The sequence below is a fragment of the Zea mays genome, chromosome 8, assembly GCF_902167145.1.
Source record: "Zea mays cultivar B73 chromosome 8, Zm-B73-REFERENCE-NAM-5.0, whole genome shotgun sequence".
Classification (NCBI taxonomy): domain Eukaryota; kingdom Viridiplantae; phylum Streptophyta; class Magnoliopsida; order Poales; family Poaceae; genus Zea; species Zea mays.
The window spans coordinates 35,600,566-35,619,070 of NC_050103.1; the positions used below are offsets into that span (position 1 = coordinate 35,600,566).

An 18,505-nucleotide genomic window follows, 5' to 3' on the forward strand; every position below is an offset into this window, starting at 1 on the left:
GAATGCTAGAGTCCTCCATGTTTCACGAATGATAATGGGTAGTCCATTCGACCCTTATCAAATCTGAATTATGTGCACAGTTTATGCTCTAGATTCTATGATGATTTGAACACGTGAGATGAACTGGCTAGACTGATTAGGAAAGTTCAGTACGAAACATTCAACAGTTGAATAGGGCCTAGTTGGCAAATGGCAATGTTGACCCCTGCACATTTCACTGTTTAGCTTCAGTATGCAAACATCAATATAGGCTGATCTGCTGAGAAGTTTGAGTTCTAATAAATTTTCCACTATTTAATAAATTCCAGAAAAATACTCCCCAACACAAAACACATACATTCCTGTGTTCATCGTGGATTATACTCCCTCCGTTTCAAAATAGTATTCGTTTTACCTCGTGATTTTTACATCTACATTCAACTACATAATGATGAATCTAGACATATAAGTATTGTATAAATCTGATAAAAAGGTAAAACAAATTTTATTTCGGTACAGAGAGTATTTGTCAGTCATACCCAGAATGAGTAGTCCATGCCAAGCTTGTGGATTCTCAAGTATGCACAAAGATCAACATTGGTAGGAACCAGGAGATTAGAACTAGCTGTGGAACACTCCGTTCTGAAGTTCGTTCCAGTTTGAGAAATCCTGCCATACTGTCAGTAAATGAGTGTCTACCTTCCTGAAAAATGTTTGCTTGCTCTAGCATCGCCGCTGCTAGGCTTTCTTTTAAAGTGCCGGAAATCAAATTTCATTGCAGGATATCATTAGCATTTCCCTGTCATGTATTCATATAGGGTCCTGTTGCTGGTTATAATCAGAATACCATACTTCTCTCAAATTCAACAGTGATATGGTTCCGCCCTAGTTTGTCGACAGTGATCGAAAATGAGTAATTCCACCACTTGTATAGTCGCGTTTGTGGAAAAAATTCTTCCCTTCCCAACATACACTCGACCATACTAACGGATAGAACTTCACTGGAGCACCCAGCCACTACAAACTCTGCTACCGTAATTGCTCTGATTATGTAGTGTTGAGACGGAGTAGTTTTAACTGTTGCTTGAGCCTTCGTTGAGCACTAGACTGCATTTGTATTCGATTGAATTCTTTGCACAGGAGATGCGTGGGGTTGGAGCTGGGAAGAACTTTTTTATTGTTTAGGGCTATTTTGACAAACCTATTTTTCCAAAAGATTTATATTTTTCTAAAGTCATTTTCCTAATGCTCTGTTTGGATTTAATCATATTAATTTAGGTAAAGATAAATTAAGCTAATATTGTTTTCTGCGAAATATATTTGTATGCTATTATTAACAATATACGAGAGATATTTATGTGATAATATTTGAGCTGAAGAGTGTTGTATAAATTGCATAGTAGAAATAAATTACGTTGATACATAAAATCATTTTACATACTCCACCTCATGAATTTTGAGATTGGCTTATATCTGAGTTTTGAGAAGTGGTGGAATATCAAATTCTAAGTCAAATAGACTAGGGCTAGAAAAAAGCTCGAGCTCGACGAGCTGGTTCGGGCTTGCAGCAGCTCGCCTCGCCTCGGACCGGCTCGATGCTCAGAATGAGCCTAAGCCGAGCCTGTTTTTGTGGCTCGTGAAAAGAGCGAGCCAGCTCGGCTCGGCTCGGCTCGGTGCAGCTCGCGAGCTGACTCGTGGCTCGCCCTAACAACAATTTGTTACATAAAATCATAATTAGCATATAATATTAGTACAAAGTGGACAATTAATTTATGTTATTTGAGATTACTATACAAAAATAATCTATTTTCTATATTATATTAGTGATATATCTATTTTAGAAATTTAAAATATGTTATTTAAAAATATATTTAAGATTTTATATTATAATTTAGAGAGCAGTTTTACGTTTATGGCTAGGCTCGTTCGCTCGGCGAGCCGGCTCGTGAGGCAGGAGCGAGCCAGCCTCGTTTTCGAGCTCACCAGATGGGTGAGCCGAGCCGAGCTCGGCTCGTTGCATGAGCGAGCCGCAGCGAGCCGGCTCAGCTCGTTTCCACCCCTAAAATAGACAACTTTTTTTAGGTGAATTCCAATTAGTCCAAAATAAATAGATTCAAACGGCCCGCAAGGGAAATTAGAAATTCCTTGAAAAATACATTTTTCTAAATAAACTAATTTTTCTTGAAAAAAATATAAATCTTGTAAAAAATAAAGTTGCCAAACTAGACTTTAAAGTTGTTTTCGTCCAAAACGTGAAGCATTGCCAATGCTGCTCCATGTAGTTGTGCTTTCGCAGATAGAAAACACTCCTGGATTGACTCGAGAGTTATCTAACGTTTTGGGAACTTAAATCTTATTTAAACCCCTCGGAATGGGAGGTGATCATAGATGACCAAACAGACCGCCTGGCACGGCACAGCCCAAGCTAGGCACGGCCCAAATAGGTATGGCACAATCAGCCCACGGGCCTACCGGGTCAGGCCTGCACAGTCCTGTGTGCCTCGTCAGGGCCCAGGCATAGCCCTTCGAGCCTTTTTTTGGGCCGGGCCAGCCCGAAAAGCCCTGGTCCAAAAGAGTGTCGGACCAAGCTGAAGCCTGGTAACAGAAAAATACAGTTTGAACAAAAAAACATGCACAATTCAACATTCAACATAGTTTGAACAAGATGTACACAAATATTGAGCTGTTAGTGCAATGCCGCCTAATTAAAAACCTTATTAGGTAAAACGCACACCTCGTTAGATATCCTAGAAAGGAAAAAAGAGTACAACTAGCTCAGTTTATAATTCAAATGTTCAAAGTTATTACAAGCCAAAGTGTCAGATTAAATCAGAATTTAGAAACACTTTACACTTCACAGTCTCAGCTTCACAAGATCAATACAAACTCAGGCAGCAGCACCAGCACCAGCACCAGCACCTTCTTCATCTAGCTAGAGCTCCTTGAAGGACTCGTCCAACTCATTGTCCACCACAGCATGTTGTGCCCGTTGTTGGTCTAGCTCCCAATCTTTGATGCACACCAACATCTCCACTGTCTCTGCATTCAAGCGCTGTCGCCGATCCTCAAGAATTCTGCCATACAAACTAAAAGTAGACTCCGAAGAAGTAGTTGAGGCAGGAACAGACATAATGTCTCTAGCCATAATTGAAAGAATTGGATAGGTTAGTTTTATGCTCATGCCACCAATTTAAGATATCAAAATCATCCTCATAGGCAGCCACATTGTCACTGTCAAGGTAAACAGTTAGCTCATAAAGACCTACACCAGGTCCACTACTACCTGAAGAACCTGATGCAGTTGAGGATCTAGAAGCACCTGTTCCTCCAAAAATTTTGCCCCATGCCTATTTTCTCTTACCTGTCATACCTGATTGATGTGTGGTTCTAGATAGCCTAGCAGCACCAAACTTAGTTTCATACTTGGCATATAGCTTATACAACTCAGTCTTAACATCAGCAAAATAAGTACTGTAATTATAATTGTTCATTAGAGCCAACAGCATCACTAACCGACCCGACAGGTGCCCCCTCAGGGTCGATGGCAGTATGACTGCTACCGACACCAAAAAGGGCAGCAGCAGCATCTCCCATGTCGTCGACGTCATCGGGAAGCTGCCCTAACTCAACGAGCTCGTCGTTGATGGTTCTAGGGTACCCGCCGTTGTCGTCATCGTCATCCATGTCCCCCTTCTCGGCACCGTACCTCAACGGCCCTGGCGACACTAGCACGACCACGACGTAGTCGGCCAGCGACCTACCAAAGCCCACAAGCAAGCAGCGAAGAGGAGATTAGGGTTAGGGTTAGGGATTGCTGACTGGGGAGGGAGAGCCAGAGAGGGACATACCTGCCAAGCCGGAGCCCAGAGCCAGAGACGAGGGTCAAGTGCATGACGATGCGTGACGAGCCGACCACCGACAATGACGTGATTAGGGTTAGGGATTTCTGGATTGGGGAGGGACCGAGGGAGAGCCGAAGAGGGGCAAGCCGCACGGAAGGAGAGTAGGAGACCCGCTGATGTTGCCGGTGTCTGGCGGTTGCGACGACGAGGCGGTGACGACGCGGGGGCGGATCGTGGATGAGCGAATCGAGTGGTGAGAGGTCGAGAGGAGCAGAGCAGGAGAAGCCGTGTGGGAGTGGGACACTGGAAGTCTAGGACGAGATGGGAGGAGGCTGAGCCTTATGCCCCGCACCCCGACACCGGTCCAGCCCCGTGCCTGCCGTTTTCTGGCGGGCCAGGCCGGGACGCCTGGCGGCGCTGCCGGCAGCCCATGCATGACCTGGTTTATTGGGCCAGCCCGGACCGGGTATGAACCCAGCCGGGTCATGCCGTGCTTGGGCCGGGCCAAAAAATTGGGCCTCGTCCCAGACGACCGGGCCTCGGCTGCATGCTCATGTATAGAGATGATTTAGGGAGAATTGTGATCATGACGTGAATTAATAAATCTCTCGTATTATTCAAAGAAAGAAAGTTGAAAGAAACAAAGAAATAAAGTTGTAGGGGTTCATTCTACCGCTTTCTCCCCCTACATTCTTACATTTCACGGGTTCATATGAGACCAGGCTAGCAGACAAAAATGTCACTGCAGCACTCCTTACTCAAACTCAGAACCCACTCACTCTGTCACACTCATCTCTGAACTGAACACACCCAAAACCAAACCAGTACTGGATCAGACCAAAAGCTGAAAACATGGCAGCAGCCACGCCAAAGGCGCACACTGTCGCCTCCTAGAGATTGTCGAGGAAGAAGAGGTCTGACATCATCTCGTCCCGCTGCCGGCGCCCCTCTCCTTCCGGTTCCGGGACCAACGACGTCTGGTCGTAGTCCCACACCAGGGGGTTCCACGTGTCATCGGCGGTCGGGATGTCCAGCCCCATGGAGTCCCAGTCCATGATGGCGTCGTCGTCGAGGTGCAGCTCCTGGGCCACATCGCCAGAAGGCCCGCCTGACCCACGGCCGCTGTCCCCAGACAGGCCACCGTCACCGTCCACGCACGAGCCGTCGGGGCCCACCTCCAGCAGCTTCGGGCTTCCCGGGGCCAGTAGCGCACTCACCACCATCTCCTCGCTCAGGGCCAGCAGGTCCTCCTCGGAGGTCAGGCCGCTAGCGCTGGCCTGCGCTTGCTCCTCGCTCTGGGCAGCGGAGGCGCAGTGAGACTGAGTCCTCGGCGTAGTTGTTGACACGTTGGCGTCCTCCTCCTCGAGCTGCTGCTCCGCTTCTGCTACGTTGTTCCTGCCCTTGCCGTTCTTCCTCTTCTCCTTGTTCTTTCCAGCTGGCTTGGCCGCGGCCACGATGCCTCGGCTGCTGGCCCGGCGGCCGCCGGGCAGCTTGACGAGGTCGATGTTGACGACGACGCCGTCGTCGCGGGAGTCGCCCGCCCGCCCGCGCCTGCGCAGGTGCGAGTTCCAGTGGTTCTTGATCTCGTTGTCAGTTCGGCCAGGCAAATGACCGGCGATCAGGGACCACCTGGGAAAAAAAAAGGAAACTTGGCATTCAGAGAATGGACAATCGAGCAACTCCAAGAAATTAGCTAAATTGATGAGCATCAGTAAAAATAGAAAAATAATGTTCAAAACTCAATCCAACAAGCTATCCTTCTTCTTCGCTATTCTATTCTACTCGGTATCTGTCCAGTTCACTCGGCATCTTTGGCTAGCTCGTCCGCCTCGCCATCTCCCTTCTTTCATGCGGGCGCTCACGTATTTCTGTTCTCGCACACCCTCCCGCCGCAGCGAGGGGCCGAGGGCTCGTTGTCATCGCCGTCGTTCGGACGGAAGGTGGCGAGGTCGCGCTCAGTCGGCTGCGACAGCCACAGCTTCTCGGGAGACTTCCTGGCCTGGAGCGCCTCTCCATCGGCTTTGGCGGCTGCACGCTCCACCGCGTCGACTCCCACAGTCTCACTGCAAGCCCCCAAGCGGCCAAGCCCAAGGCCGCGGACGCGCTAGGCTACCAGGGCGTCGGCGAGGAACACGAACAGGACCAGCACCACCGCGTCAAGTGCGTCGAGTTCTTCGGTGGCTGCCTAGGCACTGCGGCCCCGCCTTCGTCATCCTACTGGCTCTCGGCACCCAACGACAAGAACGGCGGGAGCACAAGGGGCACCGGCTCGTGGAGCCACTGGAGCTAGGCTTGGGTGCTAGCGAGCACCATGAGGGCACTGAGGCTGACCAGCTCCTCGTCCAGCAAGAGCATCATGGCCGCGCCAACAACCACGTGAACGCCACCATGCATGCGAGGTTTGCTTCATGGGTTGATCGCCGCGCTGCGTGAGCAATCAATGGCTGGTGAATCGTCAACAACCCATGAACATACTAGAACAACATAAATGTATTCATCTTTCTTGACAGACAATACAATATTTAGAGAGTCTGTTGGTTTACCCTACCATTTATAAGAGCAACTCCAAGAGATTAACTAAATTGATAAGCATCAGTAAAAATCTCTACAACTATTAAGGGTCTGTTTGGTTGGGCTGTGGCTGTGAAAAAAGTTGCTGTAGGCTGTGAGCTGTGGAAAAAGCTGCTGTAGACTGTGAACTGTTAAAAAGCTAAAAATTGTTTGGTGAAAACCACTAAAAGTCATTAAAAGTTCTTCGATATATGTTTTCACAGTTCCATCCAAAAGCCGCTAAAAGCAGGTCCAGAGGTGCTTTCAGTTTTGCACTACGAGAAAGTCGGCTTTTAGAAAAAGCTGCTTCCTGAATCTAGCCCTTTGGTTGGCTTTTGGCTTTTAGGGGACAAAAGCCAAAGCCAAAAGCCAAACCAAACACACCCTAAGCGTCATCTGTAGACTGCCCCCGCTCTCTCCTGCCTCCCGCGGACCCGCACGCGCACAGCAGACAACCGCCGCCGGCACGCGCACACCCAGCCGCGATTCCCCCGCCTCTAGCAGCCCGCCCGCCCGCCCGCCGCACGACCGCCCGCCGCGAATCCCCTCCCGCAATGCCCGCGGCGAATCCCCCGCGCGAACCGGCCGCCAGCAGCCGCCTCGAGCAGCTCGCACGCCCACCGCAAATTCCGCCGCACGACCGCCGCGAATCCCCTCCCGCAACCCGCAACGCCCGCGATGAATCCCCTGCTCGCAGCGAAATTTGATATCCTCCTCCCAGTCTTGTCCTTCGAACGAAGCAATAGCAGCCGCGCCATGGAGAAGATCTCCGTCGGCGTCCGCTTCCGCCATCCCAACCTGGTGGCCGCTAACATCTCTCCAGACAGTTCCGGCGGAGGCATCGACCACGAGTGGCGTATTGATGACTCCCACATTTCCCTCCTCCACCGCGCCGCTGGCCCCGTCCTTGGTGCCTCCTTCGCCTTCGGTATGGATCACGCTCCTCTTACGACGTCCCTCTCCTTCACTGTCGCTCTCAAACCCTAAACCCGTCCGCTCGTGCCTCCTTCCTTTGGCTGCTTGGTTGGTTGGCTCCGCAGACCACGTCTTCGACGGTGCGGCGACCAACGAGCGGATCTATGGCACGGTCGTCCGGGAACTCGTTGGCGCCATCGGCGGTGGATTCAGCGGCACCGCCTTCACCTACGGCCAGACCAGCTGCGGGAAGACATTCACAATGAACGACTCCGATGCCGACCCGGGCATCATTCGCCGTGCGGTCCGCGACGTCTTCGACACCGTGCGCCAGGTGTGTTGATTGCTCGATTATCTGCTCCCCGAACAAGACATTGTTAGATTGGTTGATGCGATTGTTTCTGCTGCGCGTGAGTGATTTGTTGGATTGTCATGTAGGCGGTCTTGTGTCTGCTCGTTTTGGAAACCACAACCGGTCTGACGGGCCTGAGGAGATCCAGTTGTAGGATGGTGGTGGCCTTGCGTTTCCTCGTTATGGGGTTTGTGGTGCCAAATCGGATGGAAAGCATAGTGCGACCTGTGATTTTGAGGAGTCCGGATTGAGTGCCTGTGGTTATCTGGGCGCTGAAGACATCATCAGCTTTGGTGGTTCTTGTGAAAGGTTGGACCTTAGGGACCTCAATGGTGGGATCTTCTGCGATCTTGCTGGAGAGGTTGGTTCTCTTAGTTGCTGCCACAACGATGGCGGGTGTGCCAGATTCATCAAGAAGACAAAGAGTGATGGATGGCCTGCTGGTCTTGAAAGGCCTAGCTCCGCTGCAAACCAGATAGAGAACTTCGTTGATGACTCAACTATAGGTGAAAGCAACCATGGAAGCGAGGTGGGGTTCACATATACGGTAAATGGTAATCTGTCTCATTCTGTAGTAACAAATGACTCAGACTCAGATGAAGTTAATGGGATGGTCAATGGCTGCAACGGTATGGGAAAAGAAATAGATGAAGTTAGTGCTGCTATTGGACAGGACTGGACCAGGAAAAACATGGATAAGTGCACTATTGCGTACACAGAGAAGGAACTAAGGATTGGTATTGAGCGTGGAGTGAAACCCAAAATCAGATGGTTATCAAGAGGCCCGCTAGGTGAAGCAGCTGTCTCAAATGGCTTTCTTGTCACAAAGATACAGATGAAGAAGTGTAAACTCACTGGAGAAATAACAGTGTTTGAGGAATTCTCAATCACCATACCGCCAAAATCTGCTTTGCTATTTCCGTGCCAGCGGGCAATCAGCATTGATGCTTTAGGTTGTCAGGTACAACATTTGATTGTGTTGGATGGCACTTGGGCAAAAGCACAGAAGATGTACCATGAGAATCCATGGCTGCAACTTCTGCCACACGTGAAGCTGGAGTCGGATAGGGTTAGCTTGTATAGTGAGGTGAGGCATGAGCCGAAGGCTGGGTGCTTGTCTACCATTGAGAGTATAGTTGTTGCCATGAGGAAACTGGGAGAGGATTCAAAGGGACTGGATGATCTCTTGGATGTTTTTGAGTCGATGATTGCTGATCAGCGACGATGCAAGGATGAGAATGTGAAGCAAAAGCTCAAGTCCTAATCATAAAAAGGTCTTATCATCATCAGTCTGTTACCTAACTTCATGATGACCTCTGGATGCATTTTTCAGTCTAGATGACATATATACGTTAATTCATACTCAGAATTTTTAAATGCCAAGATTTTGTAGTTATATGGTGTTTTCCATTTGAGCTTTATCTCATTTTTTGATAAGGGCAGAGCATATCATTGTCAGTTTCACCTTCTATGATCAGATCTGACTCTTTTCTCATTATTGCTAAAGCTCTCATAGACAACTATTTTGTAGACTTGAATGTATGGTAGTCATTTTGAATGGGATGATGATACATCAGATAAGTAGTTATATAACACTGTATTGCTTCTGCTTCTATTCTCCTATTCTTAAAAAAACTGCTTACAATAAACTATTTAGTTGACCCCCTTTGGCCCTTTCACTGATCTTTGTCCAGTTATAATTGTAGTACAACAAAATTCCATGCCATGAAGTTTGGTACAACAAATCAAAAACTGAGTTGTTGAGAATTTTTCTATTGCCATGGGAATGCCTATTTTTCATCCTGCCATTAAAATTTTGTGCATCTCTCTGCTTCCACCACTTTTGGCTAACTAAAGATTTTGCCCCTTAAAATTATCATGACGAGCACGCAGCTGGAGGTCCTTGAGAATTGAGATCCTGGTTTCTAATTAGCCTCCTTGCACAATAAGCAGCTAAGGCTGCCTAGAAAACTCCATGTTATGTTGGAGCTTTTGACATTGAGCTTTTTCTTCCACTTGTTTTAATAATAACTTTAAAATTAAATGTGCATTTTAAATGCTTACCTGTAGTTCTATGTGCTGTCACATATCAGTAAAAAGGTCTAATCTGGATCAAGTGTGTTCTCATGGTCACATTGATTGACCAAATTGTGTATATTACATGGGATGACAAAGGTTTAGAATTTTAGATGTATTTTCCTGCCAACCTTATAGAAATAGTCCCATTATTTATAGGTCATAACTCAGCTAGAAATGGTATGGGATGGTGCAAAGAGTTCAATAGACTACGACCTGCAGTTATTAAATCATCACATACATACCTTAGCAATTTGAGCACCAAGCCTCATCTATGTCCAGATCATAACTCAACCGATGACGGAGTGGGATGGTGGAAGGAGGAGCATTTTAGTGCTGCAGATATGGATGGTGATGGCTTTCTAAATCTTACTGAGTTTAATGAGTATAACTTCTTCTCTGACCATGCAGTTTCTAAATCCCTTATTTTCTTATCCAACATTTATTAGTTTGAATTTCTGCATGCAGTTTTTTACATCCAGCTGATACTACCAACCCAAAGCTAATACATTGGTTGTGCAAAGAAGAAGTCAGGTACAAGTTTCCCCTCAATTTTTCTATTACATGTTTGTATTCAAGTCCATTGTTTGCCTTATATTAGCTGATACTACCAACCCAAACCTGATAGATTTTTTTATATGCCAAGGCTTGATTTTAAATTTTATGGGTATTAATACATTATTTTTTATTGTCACACATGTTATCAATCAAGCAGTTTATTTAGATTCAGTATCTTTTATAGCATTTTCTATTCATTTTTAATGGAAAAGCTTTATTTGTGTCTGTCAAATTTCATATCTTCAATCGATTATTTGCTTTGCTCCCCTTTTCTGTTCCCCAAATACTATTTTGTTTTGACAAGAAATGTGGACTTATCCTTAAGTGAATGAAATACATATGTTTATTTTTCTTTTGTGCAAACTGATCTCCTAGAATTGTTCTTTTTCTGATTGCTTTATCTCTTAATTGGCTTAATAATGGATTGATGATGTCTGCAGGGTCTTCAAATGTGACAGTGTATTTAAAATGTGATTCTGTTGTCTTTGCATATTGTGCACTGTCAAATTGTACTATCTTAGTTTATGTTAGTGCACATTGTGCTTTCAGTAGTTTAAGCTGCATTTTTTGCGACTTCTCATATATGGTAGCTTCCTTTTTTCCCACACTGGCAAAACTGAATTTCATTGATAGTAACAAAATTAGAGTTTAGTATGTAACATTCAGAATGAAACACAAAACTAAATGGCCCACCCTGATACTGCTCGCCTAGGCAACAGCCATCACGGTGTTACAGCCTACACCCAATAGCAGAATATTCCACGCTAACAAGACAAAAATGCAAACGAGGGTTCCAATTAGATGGCTCTCGGCCTTAACAGCACACAGGCTGAACTAACTGACGTCTCCTAGGCTTGACCAGCATACGGCACGATCTGTCTTTACTCTTGCGCCCGAGTCTTCATATCTTGCTGATGGAAGAGAAGAGCAATCATCTTGATGGTCTCTGCATCTTGAAGAACCTGCTTCTCCAGCTCCGACTTATGTAGCTCTGACCAATAAATAAAAAAAGAGCACATCACACATATAATCTCAGTAGGAGATTTAATCCTCTTTTTTGTCAAAGCAGACAGTTACAGCTTCAAGCACCATGTTCAGTCACATATTGCTTTACTTGAATGCAAGCTGCATTGCTCGTTGCTTTCTTCTCCATTTATTAAGCAAATTTGAGACGCCAGATGCCTTCAAAAGCACTTAAGAAATTAAGTAGTGTGCACATATATATTTTTTATTTAGAGATTTCCAGTCGTGGTGCAGAAAATCATGCTTCTTGTGCTTGTATCAGTTCAAAGATCCCATGCAAAATCAGAAATATAGAATACTTCAATTGAATTGAGTTAATTGACCATGGTCACACTAACTTCATTGTTTCTGGTCACTCCTAGAGTCTTAATAGTACTCATGTGAATAGTGTGCTTATTGATGGGTGTTAGTTTTGGTGAACTGAATACGAACAGCAATGCACCTACTTTCTCTTATTGCTTATTTTGTGATCCAGCTATGGTTACTAATATATTAATATGATTTATGACTATCTTGGTTATCTATCTGCCATTGGGCAGGCACTTAAAAATATAGTCTGCCTCATTCTTATTAGCATGGACTTCACAGGAATGTTGATCTGAAAACAATATGAAACTGCTAGGGTTACCGGTTACCAAATTGGTTTAACTGTTTAAGGGCAATACAAGTATTGACCTTTTATTCTATTTTTGGCTTCTTAAACATAATAGCTACTCATTAAAATACTGATGTGTGATTCTCTGCATCTAATTTCTGATTAATTTTTCAATGCAAGGATCTACCATGTGCAAACTTTACAAGAAGTGATAAAGCGTGAATTTGGTACCTTCTCTGTATACTGTGGATATGTTAGAGCTTATGCGATATTAACTGTAATGCTTCTTTATTTGTGTTTGTTGATAGTAAGTTAGTGCAAGCATGTGAACCATATTTTGAGTTATGTGTTCAGCTATTGGAACTGACACTCGTCATTGTTTGATTGGTTGAACCTGGGTATGGTAATATGTTCTTCTAAGTTTGAAGTCATTCTCCTTTTCCACTATTTCTTCTTTCTTCACCGTGATGCATTTTTCTGTTGATTTTTGTGAATGCTAATCTAATGGTTGTAACTTCCGTCGGCAGAAATCTGTTGCTTCCCCTGGGCGTGGTATTCTGGCAATTGATGAGTCAAATGCAACATGTGGAAAGAGGTTATCATCTATTGGTTTGGACAACACAGAAGTGAACCGCCAGGCTTACAGGCAGCTTTTTTGTTTTGTTTTGTTTTGCCAAACTTATACAGCTGTTCTTTGAAATGCCTCACCAAGTGGCTACTGTTTTACTGCTATTCACATTATCTGGCCCTGTAAAAGCGTCAACTTATCTGGTAAGCAAAGTTTTTCCTTATGAGTTAGTAGGTTCAGCTGCAACTCTGTGGTTAAAACATCCAAAACTAACTATTTGTCACATTTCCTTAAAAGCTAACCATCGATGCTGCTGTTGACTTGGGTGCTTTATTGGCAAAGCCAACAATGAAATGAATAATAGCATTCCATTCTAGGAAAACAATTACAAAAATGCTTATTATGATAATAAAAGATTGTTTGCTGTAAAATATCCTCCAAGATTTACATGTTTTAAATAGCAACAGCTGGGTATATCTATCATGTTGCGGCAATATCTCTTATACTATCCCAGTTATGATTTTTGTAGTCAATTTTCTCCTTAATATACTTTTACATTTTATAGCTACTTATATTTGTCAGATTTAAAGAATGCAATGATTCTGCATTCAGGCTGAATTGCACTCCTTGCACTTTTTTTGCAGCTAATGCATGGAGTAGTTGGTCTCATCATGGGTACTGTTTGGAGGTGAGAAGTACAGAGGTTAAATATTGAAGCATCTGCTTTCGTCATCGACTTCTTTAACCCGCAAGTGATGACATTTTTTCTTCTTCTATAATCAGATTGGAGACCAACTGGATTGTCTCCATCATCCTCTGCTCCATTGTAAATTCTCTGAATTTGTTTTAGTACACGGCATTTTAAATGTCCTGACTTCTGTGTACAAACCTGTAGCCTCACTACAAACTTCTTCAATAATAGAGTTAGTCATGCATAAATTTATCGTTCTACATATAAGAATCAAATTGTCAGCTTACAACATTGTTATAGTTGTAAATCTTATTAATCTTGGTGTTAGTTCTTGTCTTATCTTTGCGGAGGCTTTTTTAAAACGAGTAGTAGGTCCTTATACTTGTTAACTCTTGCACACGAGGTCTACTGCTCTCAGTACCATGAACACACTTACACGACACTACTCAAGAACTGCCAAATCATCAAAAACATAAGAATGTAAATGCTAACTGTGGACATTAGGAGCTCACACTTGACAACATTAGGGAAACCAAGTCTGCATTATAAGATTTAGGAATTTGAATGGTACTTGGAGACAAGTTTAAGGATCGTACTGAGCCCAACACTACAATTTGTCTTGTAGGTCCTGTGCTGCTGGGATTTTTTCCCATGGAGTTGAAGATGAATTTACGAGGTTCTATCATTATCTTGTAGTATCATTTTTCCTAAAATTGCAATTATTTTATTTTATTGCTTTCACATTACAGGTGAGAAGAACTGCATGCAAATCATTAGGAGCGCTGGCAAAGTTTTCTACTCAGTACACAGAGAAGGCCTTGGACTTGTTGATGGACATGATGAATGATGATACAGAAGCAGTTAGGCTGCAGGCTCTAGAAGCACTATTTCGTATGGCAACATATGGATGTTTGAGTGTGCACGAGAAGCACATGCATATGGTATTAACTATGAACATACTCTGTTCACAAATGCATGACTGGTAGGTACAATCAATAATTTCTATTGCGTAATTTAAGATCTCCATATTTTAGTTAATAACATGGTCTTTAAAAACTATGCCCCCCATGGAAAATGATGTTAATGTCCACCCATTAACTTTTTGTTTTGTTTCCTGTCATCTGAAGATCAAAGATCCTAAGAAACAGTTTCTGGTTTATGGGTCTAGCAGAGCCAGAAGTGAGCACCTACAACCCTTTTAAGTTAAGCAACACAAGTTGAATTCATGGGAGCATGTGTTTTGTTACCAAGATCCGTTGTATATACATATGACTTATCAATGATTTTCAGGTTGTTGTAACTATCCAGTATCGTACAACTGACCTGTTACCTAGGGGGAACACTGCATGAGTGTTGTTGGTATCCTTGTCTGGCGAGCAAAAATCTATCTTATCTTTTGTTTCTCTTATTCGTTTGATTTAGTCCAGTCATTTCCTTAAATTATTTATAGATATGAGGCAGAGGGGGTGATTCTATTGCAGGAGGAGGGAGTGATTCTCCTGGAGGTGGAGGATGAAGTGGTCATCGACTTCAAGCCAACTCCAAGTGCCATGTCGACCTCTGCCTCCGCTCCCTGCACACATCCCTCCCAGTCGTCTTCAAGGTCCAGACCTCCTCTCCGCTCAAGTTCCTCGTCAGCACGTTGCGCGGTGCCGTGTCGCCGCTTTCCTCGGTGTCCATACGCGTGGTGCGAGGCATCCCGCTTCATCTCTAATCACCTTTATGTGCACATCGTCTATATGTGACCTCCTTCTCCATATAATTTCAACAAATTTTACTTTTTTGGGCTCCGTGTAATTTCATTGGTAAAATCTCTACTACTTATTAACGCTTCAAAGTTAACCTGTCATTCCGTGTTATATATATATATATATATATATATATATATATATATATATATATATATATATATATATATATATATATATATATATATATATATTGGTATTATATGATCCCGTTGCAACGCACGGGCACTCATCTAGTAGAAAAATGATGTTCAAAACTCAATCCAACAAGCTATCCTTCTTCTTCGCTATTCTATTCTACTCGGTATCTTGTCCAGTTCACTCGGCATCTTTGGCTAGCTCGTCCGCCTCGCCATCTCCCTTCTTTCATGCGGGCGCTCATAAAACTCTAAATTTAGCTAAGATTATATCTAAACTCTTGGAGTTGCTCTCAGTACCGCAAGTGTATTATGCAGATGAGAGCGGTCCGGGGGGGAGAGGTGCTTCAAGGGCTGCATGCAGGTCATGGCTGTCCATGCATGGCCGCAAAAGGTTCGTCAGGCGGCGGCATACACACATGTGGCAATAAAAACGAATACCGGTGGTGAATCCAACCACCCTGGCCTAGTCGTGGCGAGTATGTAAATGAAGCGGAATGGAATGGAATGAAGGCCTCGTTTGCAGCTGCGTCCAGCGCAAACGCAGCATGAACCGCCGAGAGCCCGAGACGCGTAGTACTTCGTACGTCTATAGGTCTAGTCTCACGGTGACCGGGAGAGGGGAACCGACCGAGGAGCACGAACAATGTCAGCAAACACGTACTACGAGTTGTAGGGCCTGTTTGGTTCGTGGCTAACTATGTCACACTTTGTCTAAGGTTAGTCGTTTGAATTGAAGAACTAACCTTAGGCAGAAAAGTTAGGCAAAATGTAGTATCCCAACTCCGGCAGCGCAGTCATGGAATATTCGCAGGACAAGGAATATTCGTTTTTTTCTAACTCTGACTTTATTATCTCCCGTTCGAATAATAAAGAAAACAAAACCACGTGTCGAGGGAGTCGGACCCGCGTGGCAAACGACTGCATTGGTGCAGGCAGGGGTCCCGATCCATTCATTTTCAATGCCTGACGCCGACCTGGGGCTCTCGTCTCGTTCGTGGAACAAACGATCCAGCCACGTCCACGGGGCGAGCGGAACGAAGGAAAGAAGAAAAAACTGGACACCCTCGTTTCGTGGGTGCTCTGCTCTGCTCGTCGTTTTCCAGGGAGGAACTAAGAGTGCATGGACAAAAGCGACCGAGGAGGCGAGGACTAAGAGTGCATGGCGCCGGCGCCTGCCCGGACCTTTTGACAAAAGTGCCCATTGACAAGGGTGGTGACTGGTGAGTGGTGACTGACGGTCCAGGTTTTTTGCTTGCTTGGTTCATCGTCCATGAAAGCAAAGCCAACAAGAAGGTGCACCACGACACTCACAGTTTTTCTTTGGGGGAAAAACCACGACGGTGCCGGCTCTGTTTCAAAGATACTTTCGTTCCGGAGAGCGGAGGCGCTTGGACCCAATCAACGATAAACCTCACTGCACTCGTTTTGAGCACCTTTGCATTGCAAAAAATAAATAATTAAAAAAAAGCTTTGGTTACTCAACATCTTTCCACAGTCTTATTACGCAGTAACCTTTGGTTTTGGAAAACTACGTTTCGACAACCATTTCTTTTTCCCCTCTAAAACAAAGACACAAAGCAAGGTCTGGTTTTGCCGGTTCTCATTTCCTATTTTTTATTTTGTTCCCCTCTCCTTTCGGTGTGTGTGTGTGGGTATTAATTGAATTAACTTCGCCCCCCCCCCCCCCCCCCCCCCCCCCCCCCCGCCCCCCACCCCACCACCAAAAAAAAAACAAGTGAATTGGACCTAAAGGAAGTCAAATTCATCTTTTCTGAACTATTACACGCAGCCTTCCACAAGAACGAACTCTGAACTCTGTTGAGATGGAGGGAGTCAAACTGAAAGATGGAGTCTGCACACAACCCAAGCTGCGGAAGTCGAGGGAGAGAGCTGATCGCGAATCGAATGCCAGACAGACAGATAGATAGATAGATATGGGTGGGTACCTGTTGCCAAGCGTGGCGTGAAGCTTGACGATCACGTCCTCCTCCTCCTCCGTGATGTTCCCCCTCTTGAGACCCGCCCTCAGGTAGTTGATCCACCGCAGCCTGCAGCTCTTCCCGCACCGCAGCAACCCTGCAAAGAGAGAGAGATTGGCCACAGATCAGTCGTCTCAGCTCATTGGCGAACAGAGAGCTAGCCTTTTGTGCATGCAACATCTCAACCATTTCCCTTTTCATTTCCTCTGAATCAATTGGTCGTTCGATCCACGTACCAGCATTCTTGGGCAGTGATCTCCATGAGCCTTCCCCGTGCTCCTCGATGTACCTCGCCAGGATCTCGTCCTCCTCCCTGGTCCACCTCCCCTTCTTCAACCCCACCTTCCCGCAGCACGGCGCCCTCCCCATCTGTTTGCGAGGTGCAACTGCAAGAAATGCGGCAGCTTGCGTGTGCCTGCCTCGCCTGCGCTGTGGAGTGGAGGGGAAAAGTGAAGAGCTTTTGAGGTTCTTCTGCGGTCCGTGGATACACAAATGGACGCACACACACGGCGCGGCTCTCCGCACACTCCACACGAAGAAGATGGGTGTCCAATTTCTGTGGGACGTTTCGCCGGGGGCACGTAACATCAAAAGCGTGGGCACAGCTCTCCTGCGTGCGTAAATAATTTTCAAGGCGCTGGGTCTCACACAGTCCTTGCCACCTGGTCATTGATTTGATCACCAGACCAAAATCCTTGAGGGGCTGGGGGTCATCGATCTGGGACTACACAACTAGAACTTTCTCATGAAATTCATTCACAAGTTCGACTACATACTTGACCCCCTTGGGTGGACCTTATTTGAAATAATCACTATCATTAGGGGGACTGTCTGCTTTCAAGATGACGTGTTCGTTTTGGTGGAGAGATGTGCTCAAATTGCTACCTACGTACAAATCTGACTTCAGGGTCAACGTATTCGATGGCTGATCGATTTCTCTACGGTTCGACATCTAGGGGCGAGAACACCTTGCTGCTGTTTACGCTGGATTTCTTTCTTTTGCTGTTAATGCTAGAGCCACAATTCAAATGGCAATGAACCTAGAACACCTCTATTCAAGCCTTTTAATAATTCCTCATGCTCCAGTATGACTTTCAATATCTGATCGAGGATACCCTTAGCAATGACACTTGGATTTACTTCTACGGTCCTCCTCTTCTTAGAAGCTTTATGCGTGTCTCTTTGGTCAATCAGTCTCTCACCGCACCATTACTTGTACATGGACATCTAAATGCCAACCGAAGCACAAGGTTTCTTTAGGCTACAACTGTATGACAAGCTCAACACGAAACAAAGGTTACAGATTAAAAACATGACCTTGGACTCCTATACTTGTGAAAATTGTATCCTACAGAAAGAAGAGACTTCCGAACACCTATTTTTTGTTGCAACTTTGTGAGACGGTGTCAGACAATGATTGAGGTTCAGCCCCCAGGCTCTGCGAGCCCGAGAGGTGATGTTCACCTCTTAAAAGGACAATTTACCAACT

At 45.2% G+C, this 18,505-nt stretch overlaps 1 protein-coding gene, 1 long non-coding RNA gene and 1 pseudogene across 2 annotated transcripts; 2 read left to right on the top strand and 1 right to left on the bottom strand.

Moving 5' to 3' along the window:
- Nucleotides 1-4,711: 4,711 nt before the first annotated feature.
- Nucleotides 4,712-17,385, bottom strand: LOC100037755 (R2R3 Myb transcription factor MYB-IF25). The gene is made up of 3 exons (NM_001112467.1): nt 17,253-17,385; nt 16,984-17,113; nt 4,712-5,450 (listed from the first exon to the last, which is right to left on the bottom strand). The coding sequence occupies exons 1-3, from the start codon at nt 17,383-17,385 to the stop codon at nt 4,712-4,714; spliced, it is 1,002 nt and encodes a 333-aa protein (NP_001105937.1).
- Nucleotides 5,457-10,969, top strand: LOC103635064 (uncharacterized; annotated as a pseudogene).
- Nucleotides 12,380-13,482, top strand: LOC109941558 (uncharacterized). Its single transcript, XR_002264216.3, has 3 exons — nt 12,380-12,661; nt 13,103-13,146; nt 13,242-13,482. It is a non-coding gene; the product is annotated as an uncharacterized lncRNA (long non-coding RNA).
- Nucleotides 17,386-18,505: the final 1,120 nt, after the last annotated feature.

Excerpts from the sequence above, each read along its gene's own strand:
- LOC100037755 (NM_001112467.1), bottom strand. The coding sequence starts at position 17,385 with ATGGGGAGGGCGCCGTGCTGCGGGAAGGTGGGGTTGAAGAAGGGGAGG. Across the intron at positions 17,114-17,252 it reads ATCACTGCCCAAGAATGCTG|GGTTGCTGCGGTGCGGGAAG; the intron begins GTACGTGGATCG and ends CTCTCTTTGCAG. Across the intron at positions 5,451-16,983 it reads CACGCCACGCTTGGCAACAG|GTGGTCCCTGATCGCCGGTC; the intron begins GTACCCACCCAT and ends TTTTTTTCCCAG.